The 21,571-nt window shown below is 40.7% G+C and overlaps 1 protein-coding gene across 2 annotated transcripts in view; it reads left to right on the top strand.

Moving 5' to 3' along the window:
• DCX-EMAP (Doublecortin-domain-containing echinoderm-microtubule-associated protein) overlaps positions 1-21,571 on the top strand; it is a 34,196-nt gene that overhangs the window by 8,927 nt on the left and 3,698 nt on the right. The window contains exons 1-3 of one of the 2 annotated variants that reach the window (XM_002047962.4): positions 10,180-10,785; positions 13,803-13,997; positions 21,423-21,539. In XM_002047962.4, the coding sequence (XP_002047998.2) occupies positions 10,717-10,785; positions 13,803-13,997; positions 21,423-21,539 (381 nt within the window). In that variant the 5' untranslated portion in view covers positions 10,180-10,716. Of the gene's footprint in view, positions 1-10,179; positions 10,786-13,802; positions 13,998-21,422; positions 21,540-21,571 lie in introns of those variants that run through there. The other variant, XM_032435465.2, reaches the window with a different exon arrangement.

Raw genomic sequence — 21,571 nt, 5'->3', positions numbered from 1 at the left:
CACCTCAGCTATTTATCCAATTTGCAACAATATATAAATAAATTATTCACAGACAGGACCAAGCTGCAACAACAATGGCCCGAACCCATCATGTTTTCATAACTCGCAGCCTGCCGTCAAGGGATTTGTTTAAACTATGCAAAACAACTCAATTCCATGGGCGCGCCGTAAAGTAGGCAACAATTCTCGCCCTGCCCCAATGCGCGCAGCCATAAAACACAGACACTGAAGCGCCATTGGTGTCGCCTGGTTGGGGAATGGGGAACGGGAGACGTCTTCAAGTTGAATTGATGGCTCAGACAACAAATTCGACTTGTGTGTCGTGTTCCATTGTGCGCTAATGGTGAAAGTTGTCAAGCGGCTCAAACGGGCAGGCCGACGGCGTCTCTCGGGCGCTGGGGTACACTTCCGTTGTTTTTCCCAGAGAGCTTTCGCTCGGACTAGGGACCGATAGCGGGCATTGCATAAGGCAAACGAGTTGTTGAATACCAACCGATTGCTCGACTGCAATCCGAGCACATGTGTCAAGCGATACAGATGTGCTTACGCTGCATTTGGCACATTCACATGTGCATAACTTATAATATGCAAGTTGAGTCATTTTTGTCAACGACAGTTTGTGTTTCGCCCATTGTGTGACAACATATTGAAAAGTTTTAGAATTTGCAAACAGTTGTGCCGCGCTGTCAACCACAAGATCGTGCGCTGTCCAAGCAGCCGGCTGAGCTGGCAAGGCACAAGTTGGTCACGTCGTCGCCAACGCTGTCGTCAGCGTCGTCAGCGCCGTTGACGTCAACGTCGTCTAAAACTTATGAGTTTTGAAATGAAAACTGGTGCAAGCGGAAATGCAATTGAAACGCCGCCATTGTCGTCCTCCATGTGTGTCGTCGACATTGTTGTTGATGGTTAACGTGTCACCACCATCAGCCCCAGCACCACCCACTCAAACACCATTCAACCACCATCGTCATCGTCACCGTCTTCTTTGGCGGAACCGTTGGGGTAACCGTGTGTGAGTGTGTGTGACGGGGCTGCGGGTTTTATATAAAGTTTCTTAGCTATTCGAAAATGCCATTAGACCATGTCACACACACACACACACACACACACACACACACACACACACACACACACAGGCGCTCTTCAGTCAAGGCATTCGGGGCCTGCTCCTCCTGCCACTTTTCCTTTCTGTTTTTCTTTGCTTATGTTTATGTATGTGGTGCAATATTTGCGCCATATTGTCGTCCGTGGTCTGGTGGACTCCAACTTTTTAGCGGACATAGGCGCAAAGAGCCAAATGGCACAAACAGTTCACACAGTCCAAACAGTTGGAGTACGGCAGCGGGTATTGCGGTTGCACGGGTCTGGGTCCGGGTCGAGCAACACGAGAAGCTCTTTAAAAGTTGCCTTCAGAAATCATTTCCAAAACGCGGGATAAATTCGTGCAGGCGATTTTCTCAAGGCATGTGATTTATGCTGCAAGTGTAGTGCCAGTGACATTAATTATTTTAGCTGTGATAAATGCTTTTTTACACGGTCCATATGGTCTCGTAAGGCAAATTATTCAAATTGCAAAGCGAGAGTCGAACAGAACAGAACAGAACAGAGCAGAACATTGCCGCATAAATCAGGTCGCCAACTGGCACGTGCTTTTAATTCATTTATTTAGTTTGCGACTAGTATTCGGAGAATCAAGTCAAGGCACACAGCTTATGCCAAAAATAGCAAATCTAGGCTAAGTAATCCACACAAGAAATTGCTACCAATTGCCGACCACATGTACGCCGAGTCGACCACAACGGAGATGACCACATACCCGACACGAGAGCCACCCGAGAAGTCCACACTACGTGATTTTTGGGCCAAAGAGTCCGCTGTGAATGCCTTTCTACAAACATCACAAGTAAATATATCCAATTGACCCAACCAAATATCAATTGATTGCGGCTTAAGCCCCAATCTGACAATTTACCAAATCATCAAAATTGCGGCAATCCGGAAGCATCTACCTAGAGGACACTCACACACACACACACACACACAAACATATCTTCTAAATAGCTAATGGCTTTTGTGTTGTGAATTTTAAGTAAACTGATTAAATGCACAAGTGATTTAAATGCTTGGGGTATTCTCGGCAGCAGTCATAAATTGAAATTGTTCAACTTTTGCCACATTTGCAACGAATAACTAATGCTGCATGATGGCAGCGACTGCAGCAGGCGCGCACACAAACTTTTCAGTTATAATTTATCAGATTTAGCAAGTTCATGCAATAACGAACAATGATATGTGCATAGTTATAAGCTTAGGCGGGGATATACTCACAGGTACAAATATTCAGTGCTTTCATATAGAGCTCAGCCGCATTTCAAATATCAAGCATGCAGGTCGTATACGTAATGCTATCCCCAAACATCATAACAGCCTGCCGTTTGGGAGGGCCCGAATGTGGCATTCAAATGTGCGCAAGCACCAAAGCCCATGATTATATCTGAAAAAATGTATTTTTTGTTCAATTTTCGGGAGAATGGCGAAATATCTTTTGTATCAAAAAAAAAAGGCGGACTCAGCTCGTTGTTCTGATACAGAATTTGTATGCATTTTACCCAATTACCTTGTCCACCCATTAATATCGTACAAAACTTGTTTATCAACTCTGATTTTCCAGACAGCTCAAAGTAATTCCTGCACATATGTTGTCATACTTTGTGTTACAAATTAATTACCTTTACAGCTATTAAAACAATTAGGAACTCAGTATTTTGATATAAAAAATTGGCACAATGTGGGGCAGGTAACATGTTGAACGGAAACGGAAGTCAAATAATTCAGACACGTATGTCCACGCCACTTTAGAATGAAACGTACACAAAACGCAAAAAGAAATATGACTCCGTGTGGAATATTTATGCGGGCTAAAGCACCCACCCACACCCACATACACACACACACACACACGCATGCACACACATTTTACAGACTCTAAGTACAATAACGCACTCTCGTAGTGTTGGCAAGCAAAATATTCGAAACTTTGCATATGCATGAGGATGAGGGGCAGAGACTGCGGAGTGTGGCGCATTACATTTGTAAAATCTGGCACACGAATGCAATAAATCACAACACAGCTACACAGAATACACCCTGTACCCTAACCAGCATATGTAAATAGACGCACACCCCCACACACACACACACACACACCGACACACACACTCACGCGCCGCATACATACATACATATGTATAATGGTTATTATTAGTAATGCAAGCGCATAGTTCGCCACTGACTCAGGCTCTAAGAACTCTGAAAATTATTGGGGTCACATGTGTAAAAGGATATTTCCTTATTAACCCAGAAGCAGCGTGTGTGTGTGTGTGTGTGTGTGTGTGTGTGTGAGAGTGTGCGTGTGTGCACGTCCTTACGTCAGTGTCCATAAAATCTATTATGGTATTCTGGTCACAAATTATTATGGTGTCAAATAATGAGGCAGAGACTGTCAAATTTGCATTCGCAGTATGTTACAGTAGCAGTTTGTTATTTTCAAGAAATGTACGCATGAATTTAATCGCAATGCATGAAATATGAATGCGTATCCGTTTTACGAAACAAAGATGCCAAGGATACCAGCGAATTTTCATGCTTTTCCAAGCCGTTCATTCAAACATGGCAAATCCAACACTGTCAACTGGCGTACAACTGGGTGCTGGGTGCTGGGTGTGTGTGTGTGAGAGTGTGTGTAGATATTCTTAATGCAAAACGCTGATGCACAGATGATTCTTCTTAGTGACATATACATATATGTTTGTATGTGTGGATGTGACGGAAAAAGCGGAAGCTGGGGAAATAAGTGTATACTTTACTGCATACTTAGCTATTTGTCTGGTCGGCGGCATGTGTGGGCGGGTCGATTCGGACGCATGCAACAGCTAACTTATACATGCCTCTTACGAACACCATCACAATCGCATAATATATTGGTGTCCAAAGCAGCCAGGGCAGACCCAGCGGACTCCGGACGGACAGTTGCCAGCACTCTGATGCCGCAATGCGAAAACAGTGGAAGCTACTGTTACGTGTTGTGTCGGGCTTCCACTTGCATGTTGACGCGTCGTCTGTCAGACATGATGAAAATAATGGAGCAGAAATGTCACTGGGTATGCTGAAGACATATGTATGCCAGTATGTGCCAGATATATTTATATTTGTATAAACATATATATGCATATAAGTTTGAATTTGCCTTTGTGTGTCATTGGCAGGCGACACTGTGAGAGTACACGTACTCCCACTGCCGCTGTGGCACACGAACATGGTCTAAACGTCAGGCTAAAATGCCAGAAATGATTTAGTAATGTTGGCATTTCTACGCGCTTTGCACCCCTCATTAACGTCCCCGTTGAAGACAGGGCTACGGCAATTAGGCGAACACGCCTCCGCCTTTGGCGTGTCCTTCTGCTCCGTTCGATCACAGCTGAAAACATGAAACAAACTTATTTAACACATTCATCAACAATTTGTCAGCATTATGAAAAACGGCGCGCAATATTGGTCTCGTCGGCCAAAAGGTAATTTGCATAACGTTTATCGGCGAACAACCCGGCGTGCTCCAATGTCAACGGGCGCAAAAAAGGACCTTAGAATCGCCTTCGCTCGTATTAAATTCAAATCAGTTTATGCATTTATGTACATTCTTCTTTAATTTGCTCGTGTCGAACGGCAAGATTATTAATTAATCTTTCGCAGCCCTCGACGGCCGAGGTGTCTAACTTACCCTGTCTTTTCGACAACTGAGCAACAAAGACCCGCACTCGAATCGCAGGCTAGTGTGTGGTCTTAGTTTTGTGTTAAACTTAGTTAACGTCGCCACTGATTTACGAAAAGTTAGTTTGATGGTGATACATTTATTTTATATTCAATTAATAATCACAATAAATAATAGTATTTAATAATCCTGGCTAACTTGAACAGCTAAGAAACAAATGTAAAAATTATGATTTATGTGAACTTGTGGTCTTTTAAAGTGTGTCTTTTCTTGCTCAGCACAAGCAACCGAGTTGCTATGGCTGGCTAGTTCCTATTGCATATTGTATTTATAAACGCGACAATCTCAGAACTTACACAAGATTCAGACTGTATACTGTGTTTAGGTTATCGCCTAGCTTGGCATTTACTTTTTGAGTGTGATTTCTCATATATTAAGGCCCTCCTCACAAAATAAATTAAACCAATTGCAGACCCATTTTCAAAGAGAAAGTTTTGATTTTTGCATGGCATGCAAGCAATTTACACATATTTTCCCTTAACCTTTAAATTTTAGAACGCTTTGACAACAGGCAAAGCAGCTATTCAACCAAATTGTTTTCAATTTTGTGTAGCAGAGGGATGCAGTAGCGCATTTCTAGTATCCTATTTCATCTAGGCAGCATGGCCTTTGGCTTAACTTGAATAGTCTTTAAGTCAAATGATAAATTATCAATAACAATTTAATAGTTACGTTCAAAAAGCTTGCGCAGCAGATATGTCAGGGGTTGGTGTGGGAGACTGGCATATATAGAAGAAGCATCGTAGAAACAACAGGGTATCACCTTCACAGGCAAGCTCGGTTAGAGCACGCTTACATGTGTTTATGACAGTGTTGACCTCCAGAATAAAATTTTAGTTAAAAAGGGAACGTTTCACTCAGTGCTGAAGCCAGTGCTGATGTGGACATTAATTAAAGGCGCACATGAAGGAAATAATTAAGCAAAAATACACCACGCTAAAGGTTTTATAAATCATAAAAATATTATGTGCTATATGCGTGTGCAAAGAAGTATATGCAAAATCAGAAAAAAAAATAAGAAAAACTAAAATAAAAACCCAGGCATAAACTGTGCCAAACGAGCGGCTCACAGGTTAAACACAGTCGAACATGGCGGGGTCCTTAGCAATCATTTCTTAGGTCATAAGCACAATAAAAAGGGGTACCCACCACCCGCCACAGAAACAGCTCCAGCACAAAAGGACCAAGGACCTGAGGGCAGCCTGTTTCATGCATGGGAATAATTAAGCCATAAGCCTCGACCTCTTTCTTGCTCTCGCTGCGAGCTACAACTTTCTTTCTTTCTACTTTTTCGGCCGGCCGACTTGTGAGCTTGAAATATTTACACCTAAAACCAAATAATAAAGACCCCGAAATTATTTATACCCGCACGCACGCTCAGACGCAGAAGCCAGGCGCTGACAATAGGCGACGAACGGACGCACGTCGATGGCCGGCGCAATGGCGGCGATAAGTCACCAGCCATGCCACTTCCGCACGAATGTTGCATAAAAATATTTAGAGCCTGGTGGGGCTCCTTCTCCTCAAGCATGATGACATGGGGGGAGAGATTGCGGCCAGACATAGGCGGGGTTGGAGACCCAGTACTCGCCTTTATGTACGTGTTTACCCGTATTTAGTAGTAATGAACAGCAAAGAGAGAAGGGCGAAATAATAATAATAATAATAAAACTATGAAGGACACATAAATGAGGCAAAAATATACCAATTGAAACAATTTAAATCACAGGCAGCGCATGCGAGCCGCATGGCGGGGCATCAGGCTATCCAAGTATCAAGGGAGCGGGTGAGCTGGCGAGCTGGCGAGCTGGATAACAGCATCTAACGAGCGAAAGGAGTTTGCTCTACCCCAGTTTTTTTTTTTGCAGGAAATATTCTCGAGTATGCTCGTAGCTCAAATATGCAAAAAGCTTGTGTCGAAAAGTGGGCAGGGCAAAGGAAATTGCGAGTATTATTATGACTTTTATTAATTTTCCTTGCCATACTGGTTTTTGTTTTTTACTTGTTGGCTTTTCCTTGCTTTACCTCTTCCTCCCTCTCTCTCTCTCCCTCTCTCTCTCTCTCTCTCTCTCTCTCTATCTCTCTCTGTCGTTCTCTGTTGCTGCCCCGCACCTATCCTTGGGGCCTTTTGTTTTAACTCTACATCGAGCTCTGCTATTTTTTTCTGGCCCACCACGAGAATAATGGCAACGGCTGTGTCCAGTTCAAGTTTTTCACTAAACAACTTTGCACGCACGCTTTGGCCAGCACCAGGAACAGAAGCCGTAGCAGAATCAGAATCAGAACCAGAACCAGAACCGGGAGCACTAGAGACCGACTTCAGCAAGCGATTGTGGGCTTGCGGTTGGGCTTTGGATTTTTGATTTATGTGCGCTAAAAAGTTTAAATTGTGTGTGCTCCGCAGTAATCATTTCGCCAAGGCATAAAATCGGTAAAGTTTTATTAACAAGTTGTGTGCAACGAGTGCGACATCCGACGACACACAGCAGAGCCAGACAAAGCGTTCTGGCTGTAGTAGTAGTATGTGCCAACACAATGGCAATGGAAATTGAAAATATGCTCATAAGTTGCCACCGCTCACAGAACTATGCAGCAGCAAGCCAACCAAAGACCCAGACCATTGCCATAGTTTAGGCGGCCAACAATGAGAATATTTTGGTCGCATGTTTTGCTTTCGTATCAACTCGACACATGAAACGGCCACAGATACGTATTTGGGAATCTATCTGTTGCACCTTTAATTGGAGCGGTCAACAGGCCAATATATAAATATACAAATACGAGTTTGTTTCGAATCACCCGATTCGGCCATATGTCTATATTGTGTATATTGTGTTTTGTGTGTTTAGTTTGCCGGTCATCGCTTTTGAGTACGCATTGCACATTGCAGCACACGTTTGGGTGCTCACCAGTGCTGACAATTTTAGCTGCCAAAAAGCTAAATTCGCTTTTAGAGTAGCTTAAAATAGTGTATCAAATTGACAAGCCGGTTGTGTCTCAAACTTGTAAAGAACTGCATTTGAGCGCTTTTCTTTGAAACCCTCGAAAAGGTTCTCATGCGTGTTTATCCAATTCTTCTAAAAATTTTGTGTCCAAGTGCTCAAATTATTATATTTAGTAGACTATGTAATGCTTTGCAGTGCTTTAAATCTGGATTATCCATGCAAAAGGTTTGAAAGGTATTCTATTGGCCTTACTTCACAAAGCAAGTCGCCAAATTTAGCTAGAAAATAGCCGAATTGCCATCACTCTTGCGCTCAACCATATTTGTATTTATGCTTTCACAAAATGTATCTGACAGAGCAGAAGCATCTGTGTGCACACATATTTCCAAATATTGCCTATTCGTGAATAGTTGTTGATTGAAACAATGCATTTCGGCTCGAAAGCGTATTAATTTTTACACGTTATTTAATCCGTTTAGCTTGGGGCTAAAATTGATTGTACACTCAAAACAATACTTTCATATTTGAGTTTTACCTTCTCTGAGCGTTTGTTTGGCCTGCTTTGTAGATTAAAATGCTTGTCTTAGGAAAGTCAGCTATCAAATTAAATGTGCAAAGTGCGGCAGCTTCATGATTAAAATTTGCACACAAAATTTTACCTTGATCCAAATCATAAAAAAAAATATTTGAAATTATTATATTAAACATGGTCCGATCCTGCCTATTCGGAAATATGTAATACATCTCGTGAAATCCACCGCTTCTAATTAATTTTAAAATAACTTTGAAAACAGACAGATTTCAAAGTTTCTTTATTTAATTTCAAATATCTGTGTAAAATAAAACTAATAACGTAGAGTTCAAGACAGTACGGTTAGATCTATATTGTTTACGAGCGGCAATGGGTGAAACACCTTGTCTAAAATTTGAAGCGTAAAAACTGGAACCGGGCAAGGCCGGAAAAGAGCAGCTAGCCTGCTAAAGCATTTCGATACTCTATGAAGCAACAGCTTACATGTTAAAACCATTGTCATTAAGATAGTTTTGATATTGAAGAACTCGTTTTTGATGGAGTCCGAGCTGCCTTTTTCCGAATGTGTTGCACATTTCAACACAAAATGCTAATACCTTTGCAAGGGTATTAAATAACAGCACATACTAGCATTGTGGACGTTGAAGAAAAAGCGTTGGCAACGGTATCAAAGCGAAAAACTTGTGAAAGCTCGAGGTCGCAATTGCTTTTCCTTTTTTAATAAGCTTCAAGAGTATGGGAGTTGATAAGAGTGCGTGCTACTTGCAAATGAAACACAAATGCTACCAACATGGTAATAAATATCCATACAAGCCACTTCAAAGTGAAAAGCAATAACCCAACTACTACAACAATTTACTGAGAGCGGAGACCAGCAGTCAGAGCCGCAATAGCTGGCAAATACAACTTCACGTTCCCGACAAAATGCCTTAGTATGCATAGCAATACCAATACCAATACCAAGGGCAATACCAACAGTGCGGCCAATAGCAGCTCTTTCCCTTACCTATGTCAATACCCAAAGTACAAGCAACACACTAAAGAAAACATACCATAACCAATACCAACGGAAAGCCAAACACAAAGAGCGAAAGTGCCAAATTTGATGGTGTGCGTGGGAAAAACCAAGCATTTTCCCTTTGCAAAGCGCACAGTGTAGCCATAGCTCGCGAATAACCGAAGTTGTTGAGAGTCAAGTGAAAGTTGTATCTACTAAGAGACATATTACACTAGATTCAGTTGCATTCAAATGCATGTTTATTATTAAAGACAATTATTATGTTCATATAACCGCGTCTATGCTCAATCCATAGAGATAACTTCCTTAGACTCTGACTAGACCTTGGCATACTTTTAGCACTGTTCACTGGGGAAGAGCGCCACTCAGCGACAAGTAGCGGCACTAATAAACACTGAAGCAGCTACTACTATTGCCACAGCTACTACTAATATTGGCACTACTATTACTACTTTTACTACTACTAAAGCAGCACAACAAAATGGCTCGAGATCAGTGTTGCTGATTTGGCTAAACAATAAATGAATAGGAGTTTAGACTATGTAAACTTGCTGCCAAAGGTGTAAAAGTGTGCGAGTGTGTGTGTGCAAACTGGGCTCGCCATGAAATACGATTGAGCGTCAAGTTGGTAATTTGAATATGCTTTATGTATACGACACGTGTATTATACACGCTATTGCCATATATATATATATATATATATATAAATATGGTCAGTTGTCGGTGGATAGCGTAACGTAAGGTAACGTAACGTCGCGTAGCGTGACGTCGCGTGGCATGGCGTGGCTTGGCCTGGCGTTCCGAACACGGGCGCCTTTCGATTTTGAAAATTTAGCCACTTAACTGCAGTCGTTAGGTGAACGCCAAGGAAACCAAAGCTAAGTGCGAGCCAAGGAGCTGACGGACAAAACAAAAAAAACTTAAAATAAACTACGCGCCGTGACTCTCAACGTGGCGATAAACATTGCGACCCGCGCTGACGGCTATGTAGCATCCAGTGTTGCATAAGCGCGATCTGACTTGAACCGCGCACTGCTTGCACTGGGCAGGCAATCAACTAATTTAAAGTGCTATTAAATTAAAATGGTTTCAATTAACACATTTTAAAACGGCAAGCAGACACAGTGAACATTTAAGCCATACTACACTTGGCGGGCGAGAAAACTACGTTTATTTATTATTAACTTAATGCTGTGCGCTGTGTGTTGTTATTGTTATTGTAAAGAAAAACTGCAACTGCAAGTGAATTAAAAGCAAAGAGCCAACTAAAGTGTGCAAACAGCCGCGCCCACAGGGCTCAGAACGCCCAACACTCAACAGCCAACAGCCAACAGCCAACAACCGACAACCAACTCAACCGACTCATCAACGGCCAGAGAAAACTTTCGCTCAAATGTACATCGACGAGGATAGCGAGGAAAGTTCGCCCTTTGTGATGCTCACATCGCCGACCAAGTCTTGGGTCAGTGTTCACTGTAAACAATGAGGCCACTCACCCACCAAACCCACCCATTCGCCATTCCACCAGCCCATCAGCAGTCCACCATCCACCGGCACACATCTCTTAATTTCACATTTTTTTTTCTGCCATTTGACGTATACAGAGTCAAGCTGAAAAAAAAAAGAAACTGGAAAAAGTTTAAATGACTTTTGTTGTTTTTCTAAGTGTTTTTTAATGGTCTACGTGTGCAGGCTGTGCTGTGCGACTGCTATGCTTTTTTTTTTTGCAAACCAGCGTATGCGCAATTTTAAATATTTGACTTAAGGTCCTTGTGTGTATCCACAAAAGAATATATCGTTTTATATCTGCAATCCTTTAGTGGGCGGGATCTCCAATTTAATTTGCTTGAACGAACACCCTATATACTTCATTGAAAAAGGTCGGAGGAAAACTATAAGAGTGATCAATTTATCTGGCATCCATATAAGCCAGGTTCTTACTTCTGTCTCGTAAAGTGAATTTTCCAAATAGGATAAAATATGTATTAATTTATTAAAATGACGAACTCAGAATATGTGTATGAAGCTGGAGGCATGAACGACGTATACGTTTCACACAATAGTTTTCCACCAATTTCGAGCCCAGAAACAATTTTCCAAATAAATTAATGAAACAGAAGGGCACTGTGCAAAACCATAACAGAACTTCGCCAATAAACAAACAACAGACAAGTTTTGCTATATATTTGAGCATCGCCTTCTCCAACACAGATTTAATCCACTGACAATAATAATAATAACAATAATAATCCACACGAACTATCGGCTCGACTGTATCACACTCCGAGAAAAGGCCAAGTGTTGATTTATTAGCCGAATGCCAGAAAAGAGTCTTGACCTCATATGAACAAGTATTTATTTGTTTACAAGATATTTGTTAGACAATTGTTTTGTTTACGGCAATAAAATGCAATATCCCCAAGCCATAAAAATAACAACAATTGGCTTATCCTAAGTGGGCGGAAAGCTGGGACTCCATTTGGGAACCCCTGAGTCTACTAAGTCCTTGTCGATTGCTTCAATGAATTTTCTGCGAGGCTGCACCTCAAACGAAGGGCTTTGAAGTTGCGCTTACATTTCGCCTTCGTACTGCTGGCTTTTCCAAGTTGCTCAAAGTTTAATTGAGCGCGTAATTTAAGCTTTTGCTAAGCTATTTGCTTAGTACCACAGCTATAAGTGCGTTAGTTAAAGTGTGCTCTCATACCACTATAATTAGGTTGACGAAATGTGGATTGCCCGAGAGTACCCACAAAATATTTTTGCTCTTAAACTGGAGCACCTGAAGGACTGCTTTAACTAAGCTGTCTGACTGTTTTTAGTGCCTTTATCCCAGTATAGATATATATTTTAAAAGTTATTGTTATATATTCTCTATAATTTCCCTAAGCCATTATGCTCTCGTTGAGGCATCCAGATTCTTTGCCTAATCTGACATCGGCTTTCCCATAAAGTTTTCTCCAAGAGACAACCTCTTTGGGCGTCAGTATTAGCTCGTTAAATATATGTTATAAGGAACAGGCTTCAATAACTGAATATTTCAAATTTAAATGTTTACAATACACATTCATGTTGCAGACATAAGTAAAATTTGTAAAAACTGGCATACAATGTAATAATTATCTGCATACCATATGCCAGTTATTTTAATATCTAGCTTCCATATGCATATGCCTTTGTTAATTTAACAAACCTAGCTTATGTTCACAATTGTGAATTATAAAATTACACAGCGCTTGTTAGCCAGCCATTGTTCGGTCGCAAAAGGCATTATCGGTACTGAACATACAGATATTCTATTCATATAAATATATATATATATATATTCTATTCAAGTTCATATACGCGATTATTTGAAAAAAAGGCCTTTAGGTGGTTATGATTCCCATTTTACACCCAAAGTCCACACAGTTGCCCTCACATCATTTTGCTGAATTTCAATTAAAAAGTTTGATTTTGATTGTTGCCCTGTAACCCGTGTGCGTGATGTGCCTAGGTATACATATATATTTATATATAGATATATATATATGCCAATATTAAATGTAGGAACGTGCGTATATTCACATTTTTATGGTTATTTATTTAAAGTATATTCCGACTCGACAGGCTTTGCTGCGTAATTGGGGTCAGGCTGGTTGCCTGATGCCGTCACAAAGGCATGCACAAATGTTGGTTGAAGAATTGTGTTTTAAATGAATTTGGATTAATTACAATTTGGGTTTTTGTGTCTTGAGCTCCTGCGGCATTTTATTTTTAACACTTTTGTGTATGAAATTTAATTGAAAAGCCACACACGAATTAAATTGGATTTTTCACCTCGAAATCAAACTCAGCAAACTAACACAATTGAAGCAACTAAGAGTTCTCCAGTCGGGAATGCCCGATAGGTAGATACCCTATACCTTCTATCGGCGATACTTTTCATACCATACTTACCCATTTCCAAGCTGCAAAAGTGACTTCAGTGGGAAATTCAGAATAATTATTATAATATCCCCATATAAAAGAGTTTTATAAAGTATAAGCTATTCACTTAGTTTTCGGCTGATCTACCCTATGACTCCACATGTGTGGATACATTCTACCCTGGCATATAAGTTTTAAAAGTGATATTTTTAATAGAAACATCAAGTAACTAAAATATAGAGTAGTTACAATAAGAGTGAGTTGAGTCGAAAATTCAATTTCAGCAACTCACAAGTACGCGTGACAAGTTTCAGTATTTGGCCCGGGCTGTTGGCCACGAATGTGTCCATGTGTCCATGGGTGGCGCGTCCCGCGAAACAATTTCATTAATTCCAGATTTGCGCGAAATTTTCACAAAAGACATCGGGCAACGAAAGCAGCGCCTACCCACAAACAATATACACATATACATAGACCTATATATATATATATATACATATATGTATTGTCGCTGGCGGACTTTCAGAAAATTTACGTATTTTCCTATTTGTTTATTTCTCTTTCCGTGCACAGCCCGCTAGCTACGGTAAAAAGAACGGCATGTGGTACGCTTCGCCCGGAAATCAGGGCTGGGGCTCCAAGCCCGCCAGTCGAAAGCCTTCAATAATGGAAGCGGATTTGGGCACATTATCGACCACATCGGGCTCGATAAAACGCAGCGCTGGCCGGGTGATACGCATCATCAATAATTTGGATCATTCCGTTCAGGTGAGTGCCGGGGCGCTCAGTTCCCCACAAATATACACTCGCACACATACAAATCCATAAATACACAAACCTATGCAAGTATTGCGCAAGCGAATTTATTGTTTCGAGCATCCATCAGGTTGTAATAATAAATGCAAAATTTAAATTTAAATCAAATATCAAAAAGAAAGGGGAATACCCTTTGGCACATTTTCGCTATCCAAATTTGTTATTCTACTATCGAACTGATTGATTTATTTACTGTGTTTAAAGTGAATATTGCTCCGAAATGTTTGTTTGCCCCCCCCAAAACACATACTATATACAAATATTGGCCGACTAAATTGTCCGATTAGAATCCGTTACGGCAATGCACTAAAGTAATTGACCAAATCGTCCGACAACATTAACTGCATTAACTGCATTGTACGAAATAATTAAAGTACTACGTAAATTATATCAATAAAGAATATTGTTGAAACTGAAACATGTTACATATGCTCTGTGTGATAAAATGTGTCAAATGTCATCGATATTTAAATGTAAAATGCACATTCACATGCATTTGGCTTCGCTCTGCAAACAAAGCTTAGCTATTGTACGCATAAACTTCAACAAAAAAAATCCTGAATATTCAACAGCGAAAATGTGCAAATATATCAATTTATGCATTGATATACATACATTTACATATATAGTTACGTACCACAGTTGCCACATATATGTATATCTCTATGCCACAAGGTGTTCAACGGGGCGAAAAATTCAAATGCATTTTTAACCAATTCGCTTTTGAACTTGGATTGTTTGCATTTTAAATGTTCAATTGATAAATCTTATTTGCTTGGCAATTTCTACCGCCTGTTCGCTTACCTACTTAGCAATTTGTGCAAATATGTTTTTGTGATTTCCATAAATATTTTATGGCCGCATATTTATTTATTTTTGTGCGCATCATTGATTTGCTGCCGTTTTTCGCTTCATATACCCTTGCAGTAAGTTATCGTATTAACATATTGTTTTAGAAGATCATATCCGACATTGTTTGTAAAAGATCAGTTTGAATTCCTGACGAGTGCCCAACCCCAAGCGCTGTACACACTTAAGCAAGGATTTGATCGTGCATTTGTGTCAAATGCTGATCAAAAATATATACTTTTTGAGGTTGGAGATGCTCTCTGTTGCCTGTTACATACAATTACACAAGACCAATATACCCTTCCTAGTCATTTTCAAAGGTTTCAGACTACAAAAGTGTTAATTTATGATATGATACTCAGATAATTATTTTACGTAGTTAATCTTGAATAGTCCCGATTTATTCTCTTGAAAGAAAACAAGATTTCTAAATAGTGCATATTAAATCGGAAAGGATCGTTACAAGAACTCTGTTATTTATATTTCGTGAAAATTTCCCTGATCTCCCCAATATTCACCATTCGGGCACTCCCAATTTACACGTTACTTACTTAGTTTTAAAAGCAGTTGAGGTGCGTCACAAAGGTCAATAGCTGCATTTCACTTTGACATTCAAATGGATTGTGGGTGGGCGTACAAGGCAAGCATGGTGCAATTAACCTTTGCCTACTTTCGGCACACACCCAGAAGAATACGGCAATCATATGGAAAATCAATTGTCTGCAATTTGTATTTTATTATATGCATGCAATGGCGGCCCCAGAAGCAAATTGAAGCCACGGCCAATTTGGGTGGTTGCGCCGAAATACGAAAATCCAGACCATGTCTGGCGGGTCACACCTAGGTGTGCGGCAGGGAAACTCCGTTGGGTCTGGCGCCGCAAATGTAAATCCTCCCAAAATCTACTCTCGTCTCTGTGCTGGGGTAATATTTGCTACTTCCATAACCAAAGTGGCCCCAAATATGAATTGGCATGCGACTTCTACTTCGCTTCTCGGACTATCCTTGCCTGGCTGCCAATGGGCTTGGGTCTGGGTCTGGGTCTGGGTCTGTTGCTGGGTCTGGTGTCGGTTTCGGATAGGTTGCTTTCGTGGTCGAGGCAGTAATAATGTTTTATGGTAATTTCGCTAAGTGCAACTCAATTTTTTAGCACTCTTTGGGTAGCGCGAGAGGCGCGTGATGTTTTATGAATAAAAATACGTTAAATTGTGGGCGTTGAGCGTACAGACTGAGCTATAGTATGTACAAATTTTTACCAAACACTTTGCACGTGAGTACGGGTACATTATACAGGACGACGGTAGCGTTTGTCAAGGTTATTTAACTATGCATCTTGCCGACAAAACTATTTGTCGAGGTCAGTAGGATTCTAAAGGGATGACTCACGAAAACTTGTATAAAATTAAAGTAACGTGCTGAAGTGTGATTATTACGAAAATTTCACAGACATTGGAGGTGAGAAATTAAACCCATTCATGTTATTCTCGTTTATGTGTAATGAAAATATAATACTAATAAATATGCAGAGCAAATAGAAGTCGCATTGAGGGCAAAAAGCTATCAAACAATAACCACAGAATCGACCACTGCTCGCCAGGCACACTCGTTGAGGTTAGCAATGCAAATTTCACCAAAACACATACTTCCAGCAGCAAAAGCAACAAGAACGACAAAAGGAAATTGTAGTACTTTGAAGTTTCTGTTGTTGCAGATGCTTGTTTCCCGCACGGACCCGCTCCATGGCCAACCAAGGCCAAGGACATGTCCCGTCGTCTACAAATGAAACAGGGAACATTGCCAAATACTTTGCAAACCAACAACAGCAACAACAACAACAACAACAACAACAATAACATCGACAACAACATAGACAAACAGCTCGAGAATATGAGTATTGGACGTGCATATGCACACAGAAGCAGCCATTTGGCGATTGCATTACCCGTGCCATGGATTGCGTACTCTCGCACTTGGCCACTATTCCAATTGTGCCCGGCACTGCGGTTGTATTTGTTTACCTCTCCACTTCTGGGCATTGTGCGTCTGCCGCTCTGCTGCTGCCCCTGGCACAGCAAATGGCGTGCTGCAGTCTCTTGGCCTGGCCTGGTGCTAAATAATATTTGGCAGCCCAAAGTACCACGTGCAGCGTGCCGCATTGCATTTTGATTCTACTTTCAACTTTGTCGTGGAAAGTTTCGTGCTGACGTATGATCAACTTTGCATTCACTTATTATTTCGGCACACACATGAAAACTTGTTCTGTTTTCCATATGCACATGTCGGTGCCTCGCAGGCGTATTGAACAGTCAACAAAGCCAGACGAGCAAAAATGGCAACAACACCTGACGTTCATGTACATACGTTAAATGACGGCAAACATAAAAAGTGCTGGGCCCTGAAAAAACATGCAAAAATCCTGCAAAGACCAAAAAGCCCCGCCTGGCTGAGAATGTGCTGCAAGCGTGGCATGTCCATCAGGTCACCCATCAAGCGGCTTCAAGGGATGACAATTGCCAAAATGATCATACCTATAATAGTTGATTTAGTCAATAAAAATATTTGAGCTGAGAAAATGAAAAGCTAATAACGAACGACGAGATACCCAATTAATATACAAAGAGAAACACAAGCCACAATCTCCTTTTTCTTTCTCTTACATCTCCTTTGTTTATCGATCTTACAGAACGTATTATTATTACGAAGTAGATCGATATCTTTGCCAACTTATCCATATTAACTCAGCAAAGGAGGAGAATCATCTTGGCAATGTCAGTCTCTTATAGTACTAGCTGGTATTTTTTACCTGTCCGCAAAATATTTAAATTAAACATAATCGGTTTTCTTTAATTCTAGCTACTTTGCTTTGGCAACAAATATACCCCTTTTAACTATTTTCAAAGGGCATAGGGTATAAAAACAAATGCAAGTTATGGCTGACGGTACCTTCTAATATTTCCGACTGTTCGAGATTGATAAACATCGATTTTCTGATTTATTTTTTGTGCCACAGCCGCCAAAGTCGCAAACTTTTAAATCTCGCATATTAAACAAAGATTAGGAATTTTTTTTAAATTTTCCATGTTGTGGAGCTGTGGGAAGAAGATTCGCAGCCGCTGCATGAAGTGCGGGTCATGCGGTTCTTATGTGTGTGCGTGGAGTGTGTGGTGTGTGATGTGTGTATTGAAGTGTACTCATATGAATAATATGGCCATAGTTGCCAGGGATACATAAAGTTGGATTGAATGTGTATAACTATTTTACATGATAATAATCATATTAAAAATAATTGTTATATAATAATATCAATAATATATATATTTATAAATATTAATAACAAAGCTAATAGTAATTTTAATAGCTATTATAATAATAATAGTAATATGATTAGCTATTGTTCAGCTAGAATGATCTTAGTTAGTTACTCATCACTGGCTTGCCAGTGTTGAAAAAAGGGGGATATAAATATAAGTCTAGTCGTCGGGCAGGGCATTCTTGAAAAGATTATTTCACCCTTGGACCTACATTACAGATCGAGTTGAATAAGATGACTTCGGCTCTGTGGTTGTGTTCTTAGAGTTATCAACAAAATATTCAAGTTGACACTTGTGAAAAATCAGGGTATTTCGCAGTCGTTTGCAGTCGAATGCAACGCTTTTACCCATATTTTTTTTTTGTAACAAGGCATCCACTCCTTGGCAGTATAGCGGTCCTTTGTTTTATGCAGATATTTCAGTATTTTATTGAATTCTTTTGTGTCAACCGGATGAAGGAGTCGCACAAGTTATTTAAACAAAAAAAAAAAATCGTTATTTAACGTCACAGAAATGAAACGAACCATGAGATGGTGCGAGCCATCATCGATTGGCATGGGGCTTGGACAAGTGTTGCAAGTACACAATGGAGCCCATAAAAAAATTGTTAAAATTTTAACTCATGCAGCTGTTGCCTGCTGCACATTCAATAACTACGAATATGTGATGCGCCTGGGCAAGCGGGAGTATGGCAGTACGGATGTACGGGGGTACGTGTAAGGGTAAATACGGCTTCCTTTTTCCGGCAGCTGTTGGTCGGCAACCGCACCCGCCCCCTACCTTCAAAAGTGCACGTAATTGGCTTAACAAATGCCATTTGTTTGGGGTTCGCCTGATTGGAGCTGCCAGCGTAATGTAATTATTTGCACACATAATTATATTTGTTTATACTGCAACGTCAGCCATCTTGAGTGCAGCTGGGCGTGTGTCTCCAGGTGAATCCATGTAATTTGGGAGCTTACACCTACGCACACACACGCACACAGACACAGTCAATGAGAGAGACATTTCAAATATGTGGCACTCATGCATAATTTGTGTACAGCTTGCAAGTTGCCGAGAATAACCCATCGAAGTGAGGTTTCAAAATAATACAATAGCTCATAGTTGCATAGTTTGCTCGGGTCTATTGGTTCAATCAGCTGAAGCAACTCTTCACCAAAGCAAGCAGCATAACAGACCAAGGACCTCGTGTGCCTTAAAAACCGCTCCATTCCTCCTGCCTAGGCCCACATATCATAGCTTCTGTGCTCACAACAATGTATGCCTCAGGTGTTTCCATTTGATAAACAATCAACAAATCGTGATTAATAGTGGTTTGGCGGGTAGGCATACATCCAGCGCCTAGCCCGGCCCACGAGTCCACTAACGACCATTAAAGCCAGCTGGTCTAAACGGTTTAGTCGAAATGTATTGCGCAAATGTACCAAAATCAAATTGATGGCCGTCAAAGTCGAAAAAGCTAAAAAGACTTGAGACATGCAAGTTGTAGTAAAGTAAAAATTTAGCGAATAAAGGCAAGGGCTTACATTCTTGAAATACGCCTCGCATCTGCAATTTTTAAATGTTTAAAGATCCAATGTTTGCTTTTGTGTGTGTAACCTGTACCTGTGTCCTTTACCTACATATGCAAGCTTCCAAAAAGAAATTGTTCTGAATCAAACTATTTAGTTTCCGATGACATACTTCTGGCACGTGTGTATATATTCTTTTACTTTACAAAACTTTTGTAGATCCTTCTTAGATCCTTCTTTCCATTGTAATACACTATATAACTGACTGCCATAGAATCAGTCTTATTTGTTCAACATATCTTGACCAACTTTAGCGTTAACGAGCTTTAACATTCGCAAAATCTAATTGGCATCGGTTTAATAAAAAGTTCATTTGTTTCTCACAGTATCTTAAACATAAATGGCATGTACGTTTTTTAGAAATATAGAAAAACCAGAAGAGAACCCAAACTGAAGAAAAATTAGAATGGGAAGTGCTTGGTCTCCTGTAACGAGTATTAATCTACAAGTATAAAATGTATGCAAAATTTCTGAAATTTATGATTCAAAAGTAACCAGATAAAAAATGCCCTCGAACAGAAAAGTGTTCATAATTTCAGTGGCAGCTAAATGAATCATCAGCCAGCTCTCAACACGGATATAAAACCATTAGACGCATTTCCAACGAATATTAACTGAATACATAAATTAGATTCAGTTCATACAAACTGCCAAAGTTAGTCCTGTTCGCAATTGTCGTCGCCGTGACCAGTGCAGATAAAGTTGATGCCAGATGCTTTAATTTCTGCTTTTTTTTTTTTTTGGTTTTTTTTTCTTGTGCGCAACGTGGACTCGCGTGTCTAGCAGATATCAAGGCCTGGAGGTCATTAAAACCCAAGATGCACACTTCACACAAGCACCGAGACCAGAAAGCTACAGCTAAGCAGCAGCTGGCCTAGCCAGCAGCCAGCAGGCCAGCAAATGCAACAATGCGTATCGCTCATCTGGGTGCGGGAGCCTGTGGTGTGTACATCCAATTATGAGCGCAAAAGTTTAAGTGCAACAACAATAGCAACAAGAACAGCAACAGCAACAGCAACAACAAGTAGAAGAACGGCAAGAACAAGCACAAGTAGATGGCAAACAATGCCGGAATAGCCCGACGACCCCTAACAACTACAAATAATACCATTAAGCAGTGAAATAAAACGCAAAGTGGGTCACAGCCTCGGTTTGTGGAGCGACCAAGGAGCACACGAGGATGTTGGTGTCGCCACATAAGCATGCCCATATCTGTATATACAAGCGCGCATAAATATGAATATGAGTGTGCGTGTGTGTGTGTGTGTGTGAGCACGTAATTATAAATATTTGTTGCTAGCAACTTTGGTTACAAACTTGAAGTGTCATGGCCGGGGCAGCGGAAACGGAAGTAGCGTGTCACGGCTAAGTTCCTGCCGCAGGCCAAGTGTTGAAAAGTCAACGCGCGCAGTCAATGCTACACAACATATTTGCTAAGCCCCTATGTGTGTGTGTGTGTGGGTGTGTGTGTGGATGCGTATGTATTTTACACAGCCCAATAATTCACATTTTATGGCTCTGACTAATTACACACCCATAAATCCATAAATCGCCCTCTGGCACCTCGCCTATTAGATTAAACACGTCATTTTATATGAACTCACATCTACATATATAAATCATATACTTTCGTTTCTTTCTAGTGTCGCGTCCTACTGAACCTACGCACCTCGCAGCCGTTTGAGGAAGTGCTCGAGGATTTGGGTCAAGTGCTGAAAATTAACGGCGCCAAGAAAATGTACACAGGCACCGGGCAGGAGGTAAGCGCAGGCTTTTGTTCTGTTCCTCATTC

This window comes from Drosophila virilis, chromosome 3, assembly GCF_030788295.1.
Source record: "Drosophila virilis strain 15010-1051.87 chromosome 3, Dvir_AGI_RSII-ME, whole genome shotgun sequence".
NCBI classification, from domain to species: Eukaryota; Metazoa; Arthropoda; class Insecta; order Diptera; family Drosophilidae; genus Drosophila; species Drosophila virilis.
This window is presented reverse-complemented; position numbering and strand designations above follow the sequence as displayed.